This window comes from Pipistrellus hanaki, assembly GCF_964339955.1.
Source record: "Pipistrellus hanaki genome assembly, chromosome: 10".
Lineage (NCBI taxonomy): Eukaryota > Metazoa > Chordata > Mammalia > Chiroptera > Vespertilionidae > Pipistrellus > Pipistrellus hanaki.
In genome coordinates, this window is record NC_140512.1 from 35070102 (window position 1) to 35094092 (window position 23991).

The following is a 23991-nucleotide window of genomic DNA, read 5'->3' on the forward strand; positions in this document are numbered from 1 at the left end:
AGTGTCTCAGTAATTTTTTCATGGTGGATCAGGCCAAAAGAAATAATCCAAGCTTCCACTTGTATAGACAGATCCAGACACCTTAATAGTTGTAGTTTTTAAAATGTCCAACAACCGTAGCTGGTTTGGCTTAGTGGAGAGAGCATTGGACTGCGGACTGGAAGGTCCTGGATTCCATTCTGGTCAAGGGCACATGGCTCCATCCCCACTAGGGGGCGTGCAGGGGGCAGCTGATCAATGATACTTTCTCATCATTGGTGTTTCTTCCTCTCCCTTCCTCTCTGAAATCAATACTATATATATATATATAATTTTTAAAATGTCCAACAGATGGCACTGTGTTCCCCTCAAAAAGTTAAATACTATCTTATAGAATCCCCATGAGTTCCCAGAGCTCCTCAGCACAGTTGAAATATAGCCTAAAGGGAGCATTTCCCTGGCACAGCATCTAAATATAATATCTGAATGGGCCTTCTACAGGAACATTGTGCTACAATGTGAACAGTGTATTTCATATATTTCATCACTTTTTATATCATTTGTTGCAGTTTTATTTGATTGTTATTGCTCAGAATGAAGGAGTATGACTTCCCTATGCAGAGCCAGAGAGCAAATATTTTTAGGTTTTTGTGGGCCACAGATGGTCTTGAATGCACATTCTTATCTTTTCTGCTGCAGCCCTTTAAACATATAAAAACCATTCTTATCTCTTGAATTTGGCCCTCAGGCTGTAATTTGCCACCCCCTGTTCTAGTTATAAGCTTGCTTCTAACGTTAACGTGCAGTTCAGTGAAGGTGATTCTGCAAGGCTGGAAGCTCTCAGAATTCTCCTATCTCATCCTTTTGCTCCCCCGGGGAGTCTCTGCAGAAACACCACCTGCAACCACTATGGGAAAGACCTACTTGATTTCAAAGCTTTTGTACAGAAAGCTGTCCTTGCATCATGCTCTTAAGACTTGATTTAATGAGAATTTGCAAATTTTTTTTCCAGCTTAATAATGAATCCTGTTAAATTTCCAAGGAAAAGACTAAACTAGTCATTGCATTAAGCCTTTTATCACCTGCCTACTGGTATATGGCTAATGGGAGTTCACAATTATAACTAATAAAGCAAGTCTTACCTTATGCTGGATTCAGTAAATAACTTGGTAAAATATGCAATTTGAGGCTTTTAACTTTATTTTCAAAATTAGTGTGACTATCTTGGAAGTAGCATTGTGCTTAGTTCTTAGGCTTTTTGTCAGTTGTTTAAAATCAAGTAGGACAAGTACTGTTCCTATGCTAATCATAAAGGAGATAAATATCACTAGCAACAATGGTCTTGAGAAAAATCAGGACATTTGAGGACATTCAATCCATATCTAAAAAGTGCAAACTTTTGCCAAAACCGTTTTGGCTCAGTGGATAGAGCATCGGAGTGCAGACTGAGAAGTCCCGAGTTCGGTTCTGGTCAAGGGCATGTACCTTAGTTGTGGGCACATCCCCAGTGGGAGGTGTGCAGGAGGCAGCTAATCGATGTTTCTTTCTCATCTATGTTTCTAGCTCTCTGTCCTCTCCTTTCCTCTCTGTAAAAAAAAATCAATAAAATATATTTTAAAAAATTAAAAAATAAAATAAAAAGTGCAAACTTTTAAAAATAAACTGCACCATATTAGATTCTTCCAAGTTCCAAACTTGCAACCTCACCAAAAGATGTTTGTTTACGAATGCCTTCCCAGAACTTTAAAGGGACCATTCCTCCTCTATTGTCACAAAGACCCTGACATTATCAACGACCACATTTTGTTAAATTTCTTCAGATGGAAATCTGGTTACTTTCTTTTCCTCCCACAAGACTTCAGTATTCCACGAGAGCAGAGACAGTGTCCGCACTTGCTCACCATTCTATACACAAGCTACTGCCCATTAGGTTTCAAAACATATTTGCAAATTTATGGGTCAAATACATAAATGCACTTAGAGTTATCCAATAGAAGGCATTACACATTTAATGACTAGCAGACTTTATTTTTAAAAAATCCTTACTGTTGAGAGTATTACATACATCTCCCTGGTCCCTGGATATTTACTCCCCCTCCACCCTGCCCCTCCCCCCCCAGGTCTTCACCACCCTATTGTCTGTGTCCCTGGGTTATGCATCTATGCATACAAGTTCTCTGGCAGATCACCTTCCATCCACCACCCCCCCCCCCCCGCCTTCTTTTATTTTTCCCCCTTGGTGCTAATTGCATTTTTAAAAAATCTTTATTGTTCAGATTATTACAAATGTGTTCCTCCTCCCCCCCCCCCCATTGCTCCCCTCCACCAGGTCCTCCCCCGCCTTCTTAATACACTTTAAAAATCATGTTACAGCACCACCACTCATTTTCCTTGGGCCATTCGAAACAGCCATTTAATTTTTCCGTGTTAGGCCCTCATCTATGAAATCGGCCTATTTCTATCCGTCGCCACCTCATTTCGAGGTGCTGCTAGGTTCAAGTGGAAGAGGGAGTATTTTGTTTGCTTTTGCAAAAAAGGAAGGTGAGTTTCAGACACCAGTCCGGCCCAGGCCTCTCAGGGCAACTACTGAGAGGCGCGTCCCAGTCATCCGTCCTATAAGGTCCCGCCCTGGAACCCTTGACCTGCGTCCCAGACAGACGGCTGGGACCTGGGTGGGTGTGGGTGTGGGTGTGGGGTACACCCCAGCCGTCGGCTGCAGAAAGCAGCGGCTCGCGGGGCTGAATCCTGAAGTCCCACCCGCGCCGGGGGGCGGCAACCACCAGGTCCGGGAGGGTCCGCACGTGACCTTGTTTTGCGGTTGCTAGGCGACCAGGCGCCCGCCCGCCCCCTATTGGCCCGCGCCGGCGAAGGGGCGGGGCCGCGGCGGCTCGGGAGCGGCCGGCGGAGCACCGTTAGGGCAGCCCGGCCCCGGCGCCCGCCCGCCCGGCCCCTGTCGCAGCGGCGTGTGGGCCCCTGCCGCCGCCCGGGCCTGGCCGGTGGCCTCCGGCAGGTCCCTGCGCGCTCCCGAGCGGCTGTGAGCGATGCGGGACGCGGACGGCTCGTCAGGTGAGCGCGGCGGCGGCGGCGGGGCGGGCGGCGGCGGCCACGCCCGGTCGAGGCGGACTCGCTGCTGCGGGGTGCGTGCGGAGGGAGGGCCGCGGGGACGGCTTCTCGCCGAGGGGAACGGCGGGCGTCGCGGGTCCGGAGTATCTCGCCGGGGAGCCGGCGTGGCCGCCGGGGGTTCCCTCCCGCCAGCGAAGGGTTAAGGCGCCGGCGGCGACGCGGGCCCCGGATGTGCTAGCCGAGGAGCGGCGCCCGAGGGCCGCGCTGCAGGTGCGCCCGGGCCGGCGGGGCGGGGCGGCGGGCCGGCGGCCGGACGGAGAGCTGCGGGGCCGCCGCTGCCCTGCAGGGGCCGCTCGGCTCCCTCCGCGGGCGCCGTGTTTTCTAACTTAAGGGCAACAGGTGGTGCCCGCGGACCTGCGGGGAGCCCGGCCCCGCCGCGCCGGCGGCGGCAGTGACTCCCCCCCCTGCCCGCCCCGGAGGCGGGCGCGAGGGCGGGCCTAGCCCGGACGAGCGGGCGCGGCGGCCAATGGGATTTGGGCTCCTGGGTGGGCCGCCGGGGGTGGGCGTGGCCGGAGGCTGGGACCAGGGTTTCAGTGCAGCGGGCGCCAGAGCTGCGCGGACTGCCAGGCTGAGCGGCCGTGCGGGGCTTCTCCCCACCGCGCAGGAACGCCCACCAATGCTGTCTCATCTGGAGATCCCAGTTCGGGAGGTGAGCCTGGTGGGGTTTTTTTGGGGGTGGGGTCGTGCATAAGGTGGGAGGGTATCAGTGACCTTGGGCGTGCTTTTAAAATACATGGAATTAGCTCCTCGAGATAGGATGTGTGTTTTCAGCCAAAAAAAAAAAAGCAACCACTCGGCACTAGTATTGTTGCTGCAACCTGGACGGGTGGTGGCTAGGTTGTCTCCGGGATGGATTCTTTGAGGTTTGGGGACTCCAGAGGGTCGAAGAAAGTATACGCATTCCTGCAACTTCACTGAATGTTAAAGCATTTCAATCAGTGATTGTTCTCTCTCTCTCTTGCCTCGGGTTGCGCGTGCGTTTCATATCTCATTTGGTTCGTTACTGAAGCATGTTTTATTTATCCAGTACCTCGTGTGGCTTCTTTTAACACAGAAGAGAAATAAAACTTACATTTCCCCCCCCACACACAAAAGAATAACTTGTTCATTTACCCCCTCTCAGCAGTCTTGTAGCTGGATCCCCTGGGAAGGAAAGTTGTAAAGCATCGAGAAGAAAGCCTTTTCCACTGGGAACACTGATTTGCACCTGGAAATGGGGAATGGACTGTCAGACCAGACTTCTATCCTGTCCAGCCTGCCTTCGTTCCAGTCCTACCACATCGTTATCCTGGGCTTGGACTGTGCTGGGAAAACGACGGTGTTGTACAGGCTGCAGTTCAACGAATTCGTCAATACTGTGCCCACCAAAGGATTTAACACCGAAAAGATTAAGGTGACCTTGGGGAATTCTAAGACTGTCACGTTTCACTTCTGGGACGTCGGTGGCCAGGAGAAATTAAGGCCCCTGTGGAAGTCCTACACCCGATGCACAGACGGCATTGTGTTTGTCGTGGACTCCGTTGACGTTGAAAGGATGGAAGAGGCGAAAACCGAACTTCACAAAATAACTAGGATATCAGAAAACCAAGGCGTCCCTGTACTCATAGTTGCTAACAAACAAGACCTGAGGAACTCGCTGTCTCTCTCGGAAATTGAGAAACTGTTAGCCATGGGGGAACTGAGCTCGTCCACCCCCTGGCATTTGCAGCCCACCTGTGCCATCATAGGGGACGGACTCAAGGAGGGGCTGGAGAAACTCCACGAGATGATCATTAAGAGGAGGAAAATGTTGCGGCAACAGAAGAAGAAGAGATGAATGGTGACAGCTTTCCTGTCTGTGTGGAGTCGATTTCCTCTGGTCTGATTTTGACAAATGGAAGCCTGTTTGCCCGCCTGTCCTTCTGGATGCCGTTAAAGCTTTGTGTTGTTGAACAGTCAGATGCCCAACTCTGTTGCCTTGTGGAAGATGAGCAAATGCAGTGCTTCTTAAAATGGTCTCTTCTCCCTCCCCCACAAATCTTTTGGTACTGCCATTTTGGGAAGCCAAGCAAGGATAGTAAATTGACCAGAAAACAGTTGTGGAAATTTGACCTGAAGTTAGAGAAATAAAACTTTGAAGAATGTCTGTGTTTTGTGCTTATGTTTTCTCGGGGGGGATGGCTTTGCAAGGAAATTGCTTACAAGGCTTTTTATGTAAAGATAAATGCTAATGGATGGAAATGTGAAGGTAGATTAATATATATATATATACACACACACACACACACACAGTGATACTGATTACATTGGTCTACCTAGTAAGGGACAAGAGAAAGTGTTTTTTTTTAAGTTTTGGCCAAATGAATTTTGATATTTCCTGCAGTCAAATGACGCAATGCTGTATCTTATTTCTAGACAATGTTTAAGTTGGTCTAACTTAAATTAATAAAGATGAGATATTTGAGGCATATTCAAATCAAGCGCATGGATTAGTTTTCCCAACACAGCATGTTTTGGTGTGTAGTCTTCTACTTTTTAGAAATAGCTATGCATCTTACTGCACAGTCAGGTTTAAAAACACCTTTTGGTGGGGGGTGGGGGGAATTTAGAAATAGTTTATCAGAAGCAATTTCACTTGGAAAACCTAATTTACTTGACTCTTTCGTATACTAAATTTGGGCATGTAGACTTGTTATAAATGCATATGTTTGGATGTATGTCTGGATTTACCAAAAAAGCAGTTGATGAATTCAGACAAGAGGATGTAATTGCAATACATGGTCTCTAAAGTATTCCCATTGTAAAATGCTTTATTAATATTTGCTGGCTAAACACAGATGTGATTTTTCATATATTTTTGTAATGTTTTGAAAGGAGCAATAGCTTTAAAAGCAGCACCTGATGCACTGTGGAGTGAAAATGTAAGAGATAATCTTATATTATACTTTGAGCTTTAATTTTCTGTTTACAAACTGAACAGTGTTACACAGGCGGTCCAGTCCTGATTATAAGGTAGGAAGAAATGATACAGTACTGCAGAAAAGAATTACTGTTATAGAAAATGAAGGGGAAAGCAGCAAAGCTATGTTTTGTGAAATTCACTGGTGCTGTTTACATTGGAATGCACAAACTCTATAAATTAAAAGGAGGAAAAATCTTGATCTAATTCTTATCTACAGGCAAAGATTTAACTTCCAGTGATCATATATAAACAAATCATCATTTCTACATGTAAAGCCAACACTTATTTGTAATGAAGAGAACCAAAAGAAATTCACTTTGTTAGCGAGGTGTTTTTTTTGTGGCACAGTTGAGTTTTAGAGCCTTGATTCTTGTTACACAAAATGAAGTAGCTTCCAGTGGAGCTACTCTCATGTTAAATGTACCTGAACCAGTGACAGTCACTTAGAATGTTTATATTTATAGAAATCTGGATAATGGCTGCCAATAAACTACTCGAGGCACTAGGGAACAGTGTTTGAGTTTTGATGTATTTCCACTTTCGCTGCAGCCTTTAGTTGGGCGTGTGAAGTCTCACCAGCTGGGTTGCCTAGTCCTATAGTAGTTCGCTTCTGCTCAAGTGTGAGAGCGGCACTGGAAGTATTTTCTGGGAGGACCTTTATTTTCCCTTCACTGATGTGGAATCATGGTGTCACCACACACAGCATTAGGTCCATGGTGCATGAACAACGTTGCTGAGAAGTGAAAGGTGCCCAGCCTTCCTGTACTTTTTTATATACTTGCTGTATAAAATAGTATTGTTCTAACTGTCTCTTAAAAGTTTATTCCGTGTTTGCGTTAACATTTATTTTTAGCCTAAGAATTTTTTTTTTATTTTTTATTTTTACTTTTTTTTATTTTATTGATTATTCACAGAGAGGAAGAGAGAGGGATAGAAAGTTAGAAACAATCGATCAGAGAGAAACATCGATCAGCTGCCTCCTGCACACCCCCCACTAGGGATGTGCCCACAAACGATGTACATGCCCTTGACCGGAATCGAACCCGGGACCTTCCAGTCCACAGGCTGACGCTCTATCCACTGAGCCAAACCGGTTTCAGCATAGCCTAAGAATTTGATAAACAGTCCATTATCTTAGTTTTTTTAAATTTAGTGAATAGCCAAAACTGGTTTGGCTTGGGGACTGAAAGGTCCTGGGTTCGATTCCGGTCAAGGGCATGTACCTTGGTTGCTGGCATATCCCCAGTAGGTGGTGTGCAAGAGGCAGCTGATCGATGACTCTCATCGATGTTTCTAACTATCTCTCTCCCTTCCTCTCTGTACAAAATCAATAAAATATATTTAAAAAAAAAAAGTGAATAATGAAAAAAAAGTAATGTGAACATCATACCAGCTTTTATTTATAAAGTATATTTTCAATTACAGAACTCATTGTAAGATCTTCCCGGGTTGCTAAATTCAAGTTCCTCAACACCTATTTGTTAACACCAGAGCTGTTAATACTATTAGGATAGCGGGATAATGAGTCAAACCCTGAAGAATTTAGACAATACTTTTATATTTAGTTTTTAGTTTTTTGTTTTTAAATTAAGATATACTTTTTCTAAAGTGTCTTTCTAAAATATTTTCCTATAGGCCCTGGTGGGGTAGTGCAATTGATTAGAGTCGTCCATCCCCATAGACCAGGGTTGTAGGTTTGATATCCAGTCAAGAAGCAACCAGCATATAAATAAATGGAACGATAAATCAATGAATTGATCTCTCTCCCTCTATCTCTCTTTAAAAATCCAATCAATAAATAAAAATATTTTATATTTAAGGTTATTCAATTTAATACCAAATAAAAATCAAGGACTGGACAAATCTAATTTCAAGTTGCTATCAAAGGCAATATTGAATAATAATTTTTTTAAAGAACCTTTTGCCCAGCCAGTATGGCTCAGTGGTTGAGGGTCGACCTATGAATCAGGAGATCACGATTTGACTCCCCAATAAAGCACATGCCTAAGGTGTGGGCTCCATCCCCAGTAGGGGACATGCAGGAGGCCGATCAATGATTCTCATCATTGAGGTTTCTATTTCTCCCTTTTCCTCAAATCAATAAAAATATATTAAAAAATAAACACAGCCTTTTGATACAGAGACTTAAATGTCTAGAGTTGTTATAAAATGGATTATGAACATTTAGGGGGAAAGAAAGTATCCTTTAGCCCGAATAGGTTCACTAAGAATCAAAAATATGAATAAGTCATGGAAGCCAAAAAATGAAGTCACTAAGTATAAATATATGTATATAGAGAGGATTACTAGTCTATAGAAGAAGCATGGCTATGAACAGAGGGAAAGGCACAGACTTAGAATGTTTTTGTTTGTACAAGGCATTTGACACTTAAAGAATGTTTCATTAATTATACATGTTGACCTGGAAGGAGGTCTTTGGTAGAGTGTTTCAAGGTACCATTTAATATAATTTCATCAGTAATGCACACAGATGGTTTCATCAGCGATAACATACAATGTTTAAACTTTTTAGTGATATAGCACTTAACATTTAGCTAATACAACAAATCTTAATTTAAAGTTTAAATTTAGCAGAACATTCTACAAATGAATAGTGATGATGCTTATGCAACATTGTGAATGTACTTAATGCCACTGAATTATACATCTAAAATAGTTAAAATTGTAAATTTTATGTATATGTTAGCACAATGAAAAAATGTAGCAGAATGTTAAATGTACACTTAGTTTCAAAATCAGCTAAGAGTATAGTGAGGGCAACCTGATATAGAGACCAGATTTAATTACAAGTTAAATGGAAGACTGAAGAACTAAAAGCAGAATACAAACTGATAGAGCATGCCAAACTAATAAAGTTAATAATAAAATGTTTGACAATCAGTCTCAACTAACCACAGCTGAAGTATTATTCTAATATGAGAGTTAGAAATATACCATATGGGAGGCTACTTTAGGGAATAAGTGAACAATAGTATGAGCTTTGGACTCATATCAGGGTTTATATTCTGGCTCTCTTGCTATTATTATACATGTGATCTTTTGGAAGTCCCTTGCAACTTGTCATCATATGAATGCCCTCCTGGTAAAATGAAGACTTACTAGAATTTGATAACAATAAATGGTAGATATTATAGATTCAATATATGTTGAGAGGCAGTGTAATATAGTTTAGAATAACCATTCAAGCCCATGTTTGAATCTTAGATCACCACTCACTAGTTTTATCTTGGACAATTTATTTATTCTCAGCCTTCATTGGTAAACTGAGGCATATATATAACGACCATTTATGTTTAATTGGTTAAAAGGACGAAATGAAACATTGATATTTAGCAGAGTCCCTGACACATAGTAGACATTTAATTGATAGAATATTATAGAAAGAATATTTTCTGACATGTACTTAAAGAATACTTTTAAGGGGACTATTTCAGAAAAAAAAAAGCTCTTTATATCTTTTTTTAATTTTCAATTACAGTTGATATACATTATTATTTTGAGGTGTACACATCAGTGACTAGACATTACATAGCTAAGCAATCAACCTGATAAATCTCTCACCCATTTGACACTCTACATAGTTATTAGACTATTATTGACTACATTCCCTATGCTGTACTTTACTTTCCCATTGACTATTCTGTAAAAATCAATTTGTACTTCTTAATCTCTTCACCTTTTTCACCCAACCTGTCAACCCCACTTCCATCAGACAGTTGTCAAAATGATCTTTGTATCTATGAATCTATTTCTGTTCTAGTTGTTCATTTATTTTATTTTAGATTTAATTGTTGATATATATACTTATTTGTAGAGAGCCACCTGAGAAGGCACATGGACATTCTTTAATTCTTATCAGCTGAGCCCGAGGGCACTGGCAGAGTCCTGTTATCAGTACTGATTTTTTATCTTTATCCATGTGCTTGGAATGAGGAACAAATAGGACCTTGACTTACCCAGGTCTTGATATGCTAACTCTTGTACCAAAAAATGGGAAACTTACCCAGGTCTTGATGAATAGGACCTGGGCACACCCGAAACTCATTTTGACCTTAAACTTTCCTTTTGAAAATCAATAAATGTTGTGGTGGGTGTGACTACCTCTCCATCAGAGAGGTGGTGCCCACCTAGCACCTAGCTTGATGAATCTATTTCTGCCTACATGTCTCTTCTTTCTTTCTCTAATTTCTTTTTTAAAAAAAATATATTTTATTGATTTTGTACAGAGAGAAAGGGAGAGAGATAGAGAGTTAGAAACATCAATGAGAGAGAGTCATCGATCAGCCGCCTCTTGCACACCCCCCACTGGGGATATGCCCACAACCAGGGTACATGACCTTGACTGGAATCAAACCCGGGACCTTTCAGTCCCCAAGCCGACGCTCTATCCATTGAGCCAAACCGGTTTCGGATCTTTCTCTAATTTCTTAATCCCCAGCTCCTCCACTCAGGAACCTGTCATTTTCCGTGCGGGACTCAGAAAACAGAGAAAATGCCCACTGCACTTATTGCCATTTTATTGTTCATACTTTTTGTCTCTTTTTCTTCTTAAAGAAGATTCTTTAACATTTTATGTAATACTGGGTTGCTGGTGGGTAGTCACACCCACCACATTTATTGATTTCCAAAAGGAAAGTTTAAGGTCAAAATGAGTTTCGGGTGTGCCCAGGTCCTATTCATCAAGACCTGGGTAAGTTTCTCATTTTTTGGTACAAGAGTTAGCATATCAAAACCTTTAGTTTTTTCTTATCTGGGAAGCTCTTTCTCTGCCCTTTGATTTTACTAGTAAATGATAGCTTTGCTGGGTAGAATAAACTTTGTTGCAGGTCCTTGCTTTTCATCACTTTGAATATTTCTTGCCATTCCCTTCTGGCCTGCAAAGTTTCTGTTGAGAAATCAGGTGACAGTCTTAAAGGAGCTCCCTTGTAGGTAATGCTTTTTCTCTTGCTGCCTTTAAGATGCTCTGTTTCTAATCTTTGGCATTTTAATTATGATGTGTCTTGGTGTGGGACTCTTTGGTTTGGGACTCTGCACTTTCTGGGCTTTTTTATCTATTTTCTTCACCACGTTAGGGAAGTTTGTCATTATTTTTCAAACATGTTTCCAATTTCTTGCTCTCTGTCTTCTTCTGACACCCCCATGATGCAAATGTTAGAGTGTTTGAAGTTGTTCCAGAGGCTTCTTACACTACCCTCATTTTTTTAATTTTTATTCTTCTTCTTTTTGCCATTCTAATTGGGTGGTTTTTTTGTTTTTGTTTGTTTGTTTGTTTTTTCTTTCATGTATTCCATATCACTGATTTGATTCTTGGTTTCATCTACTTAACTGTTGATTTCCTGTAAATTATTATTCATTTCAGTTAAAGTGTCCTTCAGTTCTGACTGTTCCTTTTTCATGCAGTTGAGCTTCTCACTAAGTTCACTAAGCATCCTTATAAGCAGGTTTTTTTTGTTTGTTTGTTTGTTTGTTTTTAACATTGCATCTAGTAGATTGCTTGTCTCAATTTTGTTTAGTGCTTTTTCTGAGGTTTTTTTCTGTCCTTTAATTTGGGACATTTTCTTTGTCTCCTCATTTTGGCAGCCTCCCTGTGTTTGCTCCTGTGGATTATGTAGAGCTGCTATGTCTTTGAGGGTTGGTAGAGTGGCCCGATGTATTAGGTGTCCTATAGGGTCCAGTGGTACAGATTTTCCAATCACCCAAACTGGGTGCTCAAGGCGTGTCCCACTTGTGGGCTGTGTACACCCACCTGTTGTAGTTGAGCCTTGATTGCTGGTGGCATGGCAATGGGAGAGATTTACCCACAGGCCCGATCAGCTGCAAGGACTGACTGGACCACCAACTTCGGACTACAGTGGAGGATCAGCTGTGCAGGGGTCCACTTGTGGAGATGATTGGGTAGTGGCACTTTGATGTGGTTTTTATAGTCAGAAATTATAGGGACATCTCTTCCTGGCACTGGACCCCTGGGCTGGGGGGCCTGGTGTGGGACTGGGATCCCTTGCTCCTCATGGGGGTATCTCCACAGCTGAGATAATCCATCCTGATTTATTTACTAGCCCATTCAGCATCCCCACTTGGCTTCTTTATTTTCATAGTTGTAGGACGTCCATTCAGCCATTCAGCTATGTTTCAGACAATTCTGAATGATGGTTGTTCTGTAGTTTAATTGTAATTTTGATGTTGTTGTGAGAGGAGGGAAGCACTGCATTTACCTACATTGCCATCTTGACTGAAAGTCTCTAAAGAAAGCTCTTAATATGTTTGTCTTAGTTCTCGTGTACATGGCACAAAATGGGAACTTAGTAGAACTTGGGAAATACTAATCAAACTAAATTTTCTTGAAATATGGGATCAATTTCTAAAGCACCAATCTATTTTAGCAAAAATAATCTCACCTTCCTCCATAAGAAATGAAATTTAAAATCATGGTTGTTTTCTGGTAGAGACATAATTTACTTTGCAGAAATTGATAATCTGGAACTGTCTATATATTGTGGTTCTTCTAACTGTTTCAAGATTGATATCGGTCAATTCACAAATTTTATCTAATGATAAGCAGGGCTCTGTATTCTGACCCTTCTGTGGAAACTTGTGGGTACATCTGGTAGGTGGTGGTGGTTTATGTTTGTAGGGCAGGTATGTGTGCCGTGTTATTTTTCAATTACTTTCAAATTTCAGTCTTTTTTATATCTGCTACTTATGTTCTATTGGAGTTGAGATTACCCATAATAAGCACTGGGTCATATAAACAAATTAAGCAGAAAACCCTGAGTTATTAGTAAAAAGTAAACCCATACTTTCTTGGGCCCAGTCTTTTCTACCTTTTTTTTTTTTTTTTTTTTTTTTTTTTTTTTTTCAGGTAGTAAATCAATTACTTAGTATTTTCTCAAATCAATAATACCTCCACATGCCCAAGGATACACTTCATTCTCTACCTTTGTAATAAGGAAGAAATTAATGGTGCCCCAACAGAATTACCTGGAGTATTGTTGCTGACCCCCACTCCTCCTGTTTGAAGACTAACTTGTAATGCAGCTTTGACATAAACTGTATTACCTGTTTTCATCGACCAGGATTGGTATGGGTAATAGTGGTTTTCAAAGCGTTGTCCCTGGACCAGAAGCATCATCATTACCAAAGAACGTAGCTAGAAATGCAAATTCTCATACTTCACCCCAGACCTACAAACACAAATTTGAGGTTGGGCTCAGCAATATGTTATCATAAGCCCTCCAAGTGATGGATATTTCCTAAACCAAGTTAACAGACATCAATTTGTAAGTCATTTCTCATGCTTCAAAAATTAATATTTTTAAATGTGTAGTTATGTCACCACATGTTTAGATACATGTGTTTCAGATTTTTTAAAATTTACTTTATAGAAATGTTAACTCTGGCTTTTTTAATATATATAATTCCTCCAACATATTTAAAGTCTTCAATTTAGAATAAAAAATTTACACAATACATTTTAGGAGCCTCTCTTTTATATGTTGAGCAACATGAATATTTTCTATTATACAATCAAGAAGAATTTTTCTCTAAGTCCCCCCCCCCCATTTTTAGTTTGAGACCCATACTTTGCAATATAATTGTTTCATGAAAATTTAAGTTCCTGTAGTTTGTGTTGAGTGTATACACTTTGAGTGTATACACTTGGAAACAAAGTGGGCATGTGCTAAGAAGAGTCAACTGTCCTAGAAAATTAACAAGCTCACCGCACAAAAGATAGAGATGAGTTAGAGATTTAGAAATAAAGGGCTAATTGGTGCTTACAAAGACATCTGATAAAAAATAGTCTCTGGTTGAAAATGGACTCTTGCCATCATCCTATTGCAGCTGTAAGTAATATCAATAAGAATATGAATAGTCATTTTAAAGATTTTAAATGCAGAAACTGACTAAGCAATAAGTAATTAGAAATCATGACATCCAGTAGGCCAACATATTTTTAAAATATTAAAACAAGATGTACTTGTTTCTCCTAATCTTTCATCTCTGTAGATCCTTTGAAATGGGTCAATGACAAAATGGAGTTCCTTAGAACAACATTTTTCAAACTAGCTCTACTTCAAAATGGCTTAAGGCACTTTTTAAAATCCCTGGGCTCTACCTCGGACATTTTGAATCAAATCTCTGTCTAAGAGATGGAGCCAGTGCTTTAAAATTCGAACTCTTCTTATGTTTCCAGCACACTGAGATCAGCCAGAATCAGACATCGTTGCTTTGTTGGAAATGATGGAGGGATGCACTTTTAGTGGCAGGAAAAAAAAAAAGCATCATAAATAGGACAGTCCTAGTGAAGATTTGCCTGGCTCTCTCTGATTCCTTTTCTTCTGCATGGTGGGACTTTTTTCATCAGCTTGACATTGATGTCAAAGTATCTAAGCTGAGAACATTGATCCAGGGTTGTCTCAGAACAGATGGCTTAGGGCAGATTTGAGACCATCCAGGGGAAAGGCAATGTGGAATAAGCACTTTTCCATCTGTAGGCCTTGTACATGCTTTGTGCTAAGAAGAGTCAACTGTCCTAGAAAATTAACAAGCTCACCGCACAAAAGATAGAGATGAGTTGGAGATTTAGAAATAAAGGGCTAATTGGTGCTTACAATGGTGCTTTTTCATACTACTCTTGGAAACTTTGAGTGTCATAGATTTCAAGATCATGCCAATTATTTTGGGACCAACAGGTATGAGAAAAACCAAAGGTGTATGTTAGTAGCAACATCTTAAGAAAGTGGGCATTGTCGAATGGTCTAGACTAAACACTGACGCATTTGATTAATCAAATAAATAAAACACTTTCAGTCTCTCAGTGTGTGTTTTTTTTTGGGGGGGGGGGTTGTGTGTGTGTGTGTGTGTGTGTGTGTGTGTGTGTGTGTTTCAGAGAGGAAGGAAGAGAGATAGACAGAAACATCAATGATGAGAGAGAATCACTGATTGTCTACCTTTTGCACATCCCCTACTGGGGGGGCGGGGGGGAAATCGAGCCCACAACATGGGCATGTGCACTTGGCTGGACTCAAACCTGGGACCCTTTAGTCCACAGGCCAATGCTCTATCTATTGAGCCAAACCAGCGAGAGTGGTCCTTCTTGTTCAGACTGTCAACAACTCCTCATGCTAAAAACTGAGTGCTTGCTTTAAATTTTACAGAGAGTTTAAATCATGATCTTGACATGCATTAGCTGTGTGACTAAATTACTTAGTGTCTCTGAGCTTCACCCTTCTCGCCTTTAAAATGATGATACTTCCTCTTAAAGGGGTAGGTAATAAAAGGTTTATAAGTCATTTGGCATGGTTTCTAGAACATGGATTATTCAATCAAGAAGTATTTGAATGACTGGCTCCTGCTGTCAGGTATTTGGGATACAGCAATAAGTGAAACAGAGATGGGTCCTGTGTCTATCTCCTACACTGGAAAGTCAGCTCCAACAGGGCAGGGAATTTATCCATTGTTGTATCTTTAGCTCTTAAAACACTCTAAGGCACATGCATGCACATACTACACATCCACACATCTACATAATGAACAAACAAAGCTTAATTTTCATGGGGAAGCCAGTGGTGGTGATGACTTGTAAAGCTTGCTATGAGAGAGGTCAATATTATTAAGAGTTTGGGTTCTGGAAACTGCTTGGATTCAAATGCTGGTTTACCCATGTATCAACTGTGTGACTTTGGATAGGTTACTTAACCTCTCTGGGCCACAACATTAAAGTGGGACAACAATCATAGTCCTTTTAGAGTTGTTAAGGGGTTTTACAAGAATCATTACATGTTAAGTATTTGGAATCTTACCCACTCTTAGCAAGCATTCAATTTGTTATTATTTGTTCATCCTCACCAGAGGATATTTTTCCATTTATTTTTAGGGAGAGTGAGAGAGAGAGGAAAAGACAGAGAAACATGGATGTGAGAGAAACACATCGATTGGTTGCCTCCTTCATGCACCCCAACCAGGGGCCAGGCTAGGGAGGAGCCTGCAACCAAGGTATGTGCCCTTGTCTGGAATTGAACCTGGGACCCTTTGGTCTGCAGGCTGACCTCTATCCACTGAGCCAAACTGGCTAGGGTATTATTATTATTTTACCAATAACGTTTCCCAGATAGAATAAGTTTGGTGTGGATCTCTGCAATCCCTGACATTCTATCAATCAATGTAATTTTTAGAGATTCTTTGGCAGTTTAATGAGCTATGACTCTCCTCTATATGACAATCTGTGGCCTGTAGAATAATGAGCAAAGGTTTACTTAAAACTTAGTGTTGGAACAGGGAAGGAAGACTTTGACATAAATAAACATGCAAGAAATAAAGACATTTTTCAAGAGTCAGCACTAAAGTGTTGCCTCCTGGCTGCAAAAGGGCATGTTCAGGGAGCTCTGATTCAAAGGGAGGAGCAGCGGCCAGCCACAGCCTTGTCTCGGCCCTGCCTTTCCTGGGTTCCTCTGACCCCATTTGTAAACGAAAGTCAGGTAGACAAGGGCTGCTGCATCCTGGAAGTCAACAACAATGTGCGTAGTAAGTGCTACCTCTTTAATTACACTGCCTTGCCAACATGTTGATGGCTCGGTTTCACAGGTGTACTGTAATACTAAATTGCCTATGACCACAACAGGATGTCATTGTCATTCCTTTCAAATTACAGAGCAGTAATTTGGTAATGTGTGAACACCTGGATTTGTACCGCCTTTAACCTGAAATAAAAGAGAGAAGAATAGCTGAGTCTAGTTTTGTCTTTGTTAGAGCTGACCCATGGCTCTCTGTCCCTTTATAAACATTGTATTTGGATATGTGCCCCTGTGTATATGTTTTTATTTTTTTAGAAGTGCTCCTTGAGGGAACCATTGCTTTTGCCATATTACATATAACAATGCGGGTGCTGGATAAATGGTAAGTATTAATAATAACAATAATAGAAATGCATAGATGAGGCATTTGGTGAGTCACCACTTACTGGGTGTTCAGTGTTTAAACTTGATTTTGCAAATGTATTCTATTATTTCTTACATGAACTCTACTATTGGGAAATTCAACCACTGCCTCTGCTCTGGCACAGGAGTGTCTGACCCCCCTCTGTCAGCTGAGCAGTGCTCCCACTGTGGGAGCGCACTGATCATGAGGGGGAAGCTTCTGCATTGAGCGTCTTCCTCCTGGTGGTCAGTGCACATCATAGCTACTATTTGGTAGTTTGGTCGTCCGGTCATCTGGTTGCTTAGACTTTTGTATATATACACTGGTTGAAAAATGTTGATTTTCTAATCCTTTCATTCCTTCTACATTATGAGGTATTAATCTGTAAGGAAGAGCTTTTTGTTCTTCCCATTTATTTTCTATAATATTGAGGATTCATGAATTCCTATTTTATTCAATGAGTTATAATTCAGTGGTGTTATAACTGCACAATGGCATTTCTGTCAATGATGAACTGCATATATGACAGTGGCCCCGTAAGATTGTAATAAAGATGAGAAGTTCCTATTGCCTAGTGCCATGGTCAGCAAACTGCGGCTCTCAAGCCACATGCGGCTCTTTGGCCCCTTGAGTGTGGCTCTTCCACAAAATACCACGGCCTAGGAGAGTTTATTTTGAAGAAGTGGCGTTAGAAGAAGTTTAAGTTTAAAAAATTTTGGCTCTCAAAAGAAATTTCAATTGTACTATTGATAGTTGGCTCTATTGACTAATGAGTTTGCTGACCACTGGCCTAGTGCAATGCATTGTTCATGTGTTTGGTGATGCTGGTGTAAACCAACTATGCTACCAGTCCTGTGAAAGTATAGCACATACCATCTAGGTTGTTAACTCACTCTATGCTGTTTGCACAAGGACAGTCACCTAGTGGGGCATTTCTCAGAACATACACCTGTCATGTTCTGCATGTGCATGGCTTACTGTTATTATTTGTTTTGATGCTCAAATTGTCCCAGATTTGTTCAGTAAGAGCCCCTTCATGGTATAAAGTGTCTTTAACACATGCTTATTGGTTAAGCCTCTCAACAATGAGGAAACGTGGGTTGATTTTATTGCTCTCCAAATAAAAGTTATTGCTCCATGGCTTCCAAGAAAGGAAGTTAAGGTACTTGGAGAAATTGGTTCAATTTTCCATGCTGCAAATATTGATAGAATGAATCAATCCAGGTGAATGAACCTTGGCCTGTTTTCTCCCTCAAGTCATCTGATAGAAAAAATAGATGACATTGAGAGTCAAATTCTACTTCAGAAAGCCATGTGCCTTGTCAGTGCTGGCCTTCAAAAATTTGAGATGCTCAATTTTTAAATAAAATCAATTCACATTGAAAACTATTCTTTGAGCTTACCAAACAAGGACAATTGTACTGTAATTAAAAATCCATTGAAACTCTTTTCTCTCTGCATTACAGAAATTGACAACTCTTTAATATTATACTAACCCTATTACGCCACCATTATATATTTTACAATATAAAGATATTTCTTAAATGAAGGACTGGTATTACTTAGAACTGCATTTGTCTCTCTATATTTGATATGGGGCATGGATACTGATCACATCCTGACAAGGATCTCGGGCCTGTTGAAAGCTGATTGAAACTCAGGGTGGAGTCTGCAGGAGAGGCCCATTGTAATTACACCTGGGCCACAGCACAGGGACACTTTCCTACACCTTACAAGTCCACGGAGTTCATAGAAATTCATGTAAGCAAAATGCCTGAGCAGCCACATAAAAGGCAATTTGTGTTTTGGGGGCACCTAGGTTTCTATTTTTATTCATTTCTATGTATCTAGAAATTGCTATGGCTATCACCTTGGAATCCTGTCTTGGTGTAGGTACAATGAACTCTCCTTACTTAATTTGGATTTGGATGATTTTAAAGCCAGAAAATCACTAAGTCCAGCACAATCACCTTGTTTATTCTTTTAGAACTTTCTCCCTATTTCCTTTGGTTTCACTGATAACTCTGTTTTAAAAAAAAAAAAAAAAAAAAAAAAAAAAAAAAAGTCATGTAAGTAGGAAAGAATTTTTGAAAATCTTCTTTCAAAGCTGTTAAAGGAAGATACTTTTCTGGGATTTCCCTCCTGGATCGATTTTAGTTGGTAGAATACTATGATACAATACTTTCACAATTATTTCATCAAGCCTAATATTCAGCAAATTATAATACTAACCTTATCATACAGAGCCTCAGGAAATAGGCAATAAGTATTATTTTGTGCTTAGTGATAAAAACATTAAGGCTGGCAGTAATGAGTGATTTTAAAATAATGATTAGGTTCCAGCTAAACTAGTCTTTTGACAAGCATTTACTGAAAACCTGCATTTGAGAAGACAGCAGTGGAAATGATAGCGATAATAAAACATAGCAGGATAGACTTGCCTCTTTCATGCCTATGACTCTTGCAATGTGTGTAATTAACAGCCATCGAAACCACTGAAGGCACATCCTGTAACATGGTTCAGAGAGACCTTTGTCCTCAGATTTATTAGCTAATGATATTCTCTAATGACTTGGTAAATCATTGAATCCTATTGATTCTTAAGTATGTGAGAATATAAAATTTGACAGAGAACTTGGCACCTTTCCTTTTAAATTCTTCACAGTAACCTCCCAACATGTTCTCAGCTTTTATGGAATGCCTACAATGTTTGTCTCTCAATAAACGAAATGAAGTGTCAACAAGAGACTTTCATTTTGAAATCTAGCAATTTCATCAGCCCACTGAAATTATGTTTATTATTACAAAACTCCGCTGGTATAAATATTACATAACGAAATCATGATTTATTGGTAAGTCAATTGCTTTGAACTTTTGTAACACAAAGATCAAAAAACAGCACATTCTGCATTTTTTTCTGCCAACAATAACTAATGTATTTTTAAATGATAATATCTAAAATTATAATAAATGTCCCAGGTCTTTGCAAATATACCGGGCGGAGGGAGGTAAAGAGGGGAAAACGGGGGAACATCTGTAATACTGTCCACAACAAATTTAAGAAACACACAAAAATATATGATTTTAAGGAATAAAAGTTGTATGAAGTGTACCAATGCACAGTGGCAGTGAATATTACTGTTAAATGGAAATATAAAAGTCTGGCTGAGGATTTGTTGAAAATAAGTTTGTAAAATATGTTTTCAAAGAAAAAAAAACACAAAGATAGACTGAAAGTATTGCTTTAATGTGGTTTCAATTTAATTAAAAACAGCAATAAACCACTTCTTAGTACCTTCTCCTGAGATAGCATACACACAGCCATGTTTAAAGATGCTCCTAGAACAGAGATTCCCAAACTTTTCTGGTTTATGGCACTCGTAGTGCCTCAATATATTTTCCTGGTGACCCTAGGGCAAAAGAAATACCTAATATTGCACTTATTAAGTAGTTAGACCAAGATTTAATAGTAGTATTATAGTAGTAGTTTGTATAATATCTGATAGATACTTCTGTGCTTCCCTCAAAATTTAAAGATATTCATAACATTCATGTGATTTTTCAGGAGCCAGCACAGTTTGTGAAATGGGATCCTAGCATCATTAATGGCAAATCACTGGTAATGACCTATATGCTCATTAACTGAATGATGAGTAAATGATGTAAAACTATGTAGGAGTTAAAAAGAATGTAATAGATCAGCACATACTAAGTTAGAAAGGTGAAATTTGGAAATATGCAAAGTAGTAGCTATAATATAATACCATTTAAAACACATACCCATATATGGAAAACAAAACTATGTGTGTATATATGTATATACACAATTGTATGTATGTATATACACATGTGTATACATGTATACACACACACACACAAAAAAAATACTGATAAAAAATACTAAATGGGATATAAGGTTGAAGGTAATTGCAAAATGCCTTTCAGCTTTATCTATGTTTGCAAGTTTACTTACATATATAATTTATAATTTAATATATAAATTTATTTAGGTTAATAATATAATTACTACATAATTTTAGTTATGGTCCAACATTTTTTTAAAACAACTAACAATGTAAGATAATAATATTACTTGAAGACCTGGATCTACCTAAAATATAAACAGAAATCAATAGAAATAAACATTGAAACAAACTCATCCTAAAATTAAAGATATACAAGCATGAAAGCATTCATTTTTCCTTTACACAAGACGTGTTCTTTAAAAGAATAATGGTAATGGCCCTCGGCAGTCTGGCTCAGTGGATAGACCGTAGGCCCGCGACTGAAGAGCCCGTGTTTGATTCTGGTCACGGGCATGCATCGTGGTTGCAGGCTCGATCCCGGGCCCTGTTCTGGGCTTGTGTGGGAGGCAACCAATTGATGTGTCTTTTTCACATCAGTGTTTCTCTCTCTCTGTCTCTTCCCCTCCCTAAAAATCAATGGAAAAATATCCTCGAGTGAGGATTAACCAATAAATAAATAAATAAATGAGTAAAACAAACAAACAAATAAAATAATAATGTAACACAAATAAAAATGGTGACAGTCTCAACTTCCTCTCTAATCCTACTCTTTGAATACACATACCTCTGCATCTCAATGTAGAAACTTCTTCTGTTTTCTCACTAGTCACATAGGCCAATTTGCTCTTGTCACAGTGTTTTTGGAGATCATTCTAGGTTGATCGACTGGTCCAGGTTTGTGGGGACTGTCCTTATTTTAATACTGAAAATCCTGAGCACTGCCCCTAGCCGCAATCCCAGACAAAGCAAGTCAGTTTACTGCAGATCTCTGTCCGCATATGAACGGGCATTTCAAAAAACGGATACACATACTTTGAATAATCATAAAGTCAGTGTTTATTAAAACATTTCAATTTCAAAATTGATTCATCAGTTGTTAAAGTGTGTCTACATGTTTTTCAGGACACTCGGTAAATCTATCTATCTATCTATCTATCTCAGTTTTAATATCTGCATAATAGTCCATAAAAAAGGAATACTCTACTAGTCACTGAAATAGTTTTTCAATTATTTTTATTATTATGAACAATTAGATTTTAATTTCTTTTATAAATTGTATTTGCTATACACTAAGTATATGAATCATTCTTGCTGTAAGAGAGAGTAAATCCTCTTTATGGTTTTTAAAATACCTATTTCTGATTTGGTGAATAATTTTAGGAAATTTGATCAAGTAGGTAAAGTATGCAGGGCCGTCCCTAGATTACCCTCCAGTCACATCTTGAGGTGTGGTGTGCTGTGGGTGGCACACATATTTTGTGCTGGTCCCTGAAGAGCATTCCCACCCCTACATGTTTTCTTCTCTGAAGTATGAAGTGGAAAATCCAGGCTTCCCTAACATTAATTGTTTTCTCCCTTTTTCCAAAATTGCTGTGTTCGACTTGGCATATTCCATTTCCTACTCTCCCCACTCATTTTTTTTTTTTTTTAAGAATTAGAACAATTTTCAAAAGAAATTACATTATGAATAGGGTAAGTTTAAAGTTATGCCCTGATGTTAGAAGAAAATCAATTAAAATCTCAGAACTTCCCTAAGGAGCTCTCATTTATGGAGCCTCTCTTCCTAACTAGGTTCTTCTGACCTCAGGTTCACACATTTCTCTCAAAGTGCCTCCTCCTCCTGATGTTACACAGAAACTCCAGACCCTGCCCACTCTGCAGTTGCATTCACTATGGCATCTTGCCTCTCTCAGTCCATCTCCATCCTACCTTATATGTTCCCCATTCAGGACATCTCTGCCACATGGTGAGAAAGGGTGCTCTCAGTCAATTCTGACCCTCATGATTTCTCAACTCTGCAATGTGCACACACGCTGTTTCTGCTCTAGGGCTTTGCTATAGCTTACTTCTAGCATGTCATCAGTATCACATTCTCCTGGAGGCCTTTCTCAACCTCCCAGTTTCAGAAGTCTCTCAGGTAGGTGTTCAGATAAAGCACAGGAGTTTCAGATAACCAATAGATTTTAAAAAATAAATAAATAAAAGTATGTCCCAGATATTGTATGGGACATATTCATACTAAAAATTATTTAATATTTAATTCAAATTGAGCTCAGCCTCCTATATTTTTATTTGCTAAGCCTGGCAACCCTACCTCTATTTTCTAGTACAACACTCTGTTGTAATTTTCTTTTTTGCAATCCCTACTCTTGTTGATATAGTTGCTTGTGTGTTTAATGCCTGTCTTCTTCCACAGGAATATAGGGTCCATGAGAACAGCAATCTGCCTGTCTTATTTCCTACTGTAGTCCCAGGATCTAGGACACTACCTAGGGTACACTTAGGTGTGCAATACACTCTCTTCACGGGATAAACACATCTTCCAAAGACAAATATCATTTTAAAGGGTACTACATTAATTTTTTAAAATTTCAATTACAGTGAACATTCAATATTAGTGGTTAGATATTTATATAACTTATGAGGTGATTTCCATGATATTTCCAATATCATTAACTATATTCCCTATGCTGTACTTTATAGCCACTGGACTATTTTGTAACTACCAATTTGTACTTCTTAATCCCTTTGCCTTTCTCACCCAGTCCCCCAAGTCCCCTCCACCTGGCAATCATAAGTTTGTTCTCTGTATTTATGAGTTTTATTTATTTATTTATTTATTTATTTGTTTATTTATTTATTTATTTATTAGATCCCATATATAAATGAAATCATCTGGTATTTGTCTTTCTCTGTGTGACTTAATTTCACTTAGCATAGTACTTCTCCAGGTCCATCCATGTTGTTGTGAATGTTAAAATTTCTTTTTTATGGCCACATAATAGTCCATTGTATATGTGTACCATTTCTTTATCCAATCATCTATCAATGGACACTTAGGTTGCTTCCAAAAATATTCTCTACCTACCTTGCATTTTGTAAGGAACCTTCCTTTGATGGATTCCTATTGTCACATTATTATAGACAGTGTAGTTTATCTTTTACTGCTCCCAGTTTTGCACTTCAGAACTTCTAGAGTAAGAAAAG

At 39.6% G+C, this 23991-nt stretch overlaps 1 protein-coding gene across 4 annotated transcripts; it reads left to right on the top strand.

The window, feature by feature from the left end:
• The first annotated feature begins 2869 nt into the window (after positions 1 to 2869).
• ARL4A (ARF like GTPase 4A) lies at positions 2870 to 6548 on the top strand. Of its 4 annotated transcripts, none has more exons than XM_084897216.1 (2): positions 2870 to 3045; positions 4226 to 5227. In XM_084897216.1, the coding sequence occupies exon 2, from the start codon at positions 4316 to 4318 to the stop codon at positions 4916 to 4918; it is 603 nt and encodes a 200-aa protein (XP_084753342.1). In that variant the 5' UTR covers positions 2870 to 3045; positions 4226 to 4315; the 3' UTR covers positions 4919 to 5227. The 4 variants fall into 4 exon arrangements, with proteins under 4 accessions (XP_084753342.1, XP_084753341.1, XP_084753340.1 ...); XM_084897215.1 differs by having other exon boundaries at positions 4229 to 5227; XM_084897214.1 differs by lacking the exon at positions 2870 to 3045 and adding an exon at positions 3578 to 3751 and having other exon boundaries at positions 4226 to 6548.
• Positions 6549 to 23991: the final 17443 nt, after the last annotated feature.

Bases quoted from the DNA above. Each gene is read 5' to 3' on its own strand.
- ARL4A (XM_084897216.1), top strand. From the start codon at position 4,316: ATGGGGAATGGACTGTCAGACCAGACTTCTATCCTGTCCAGCCTGCCT.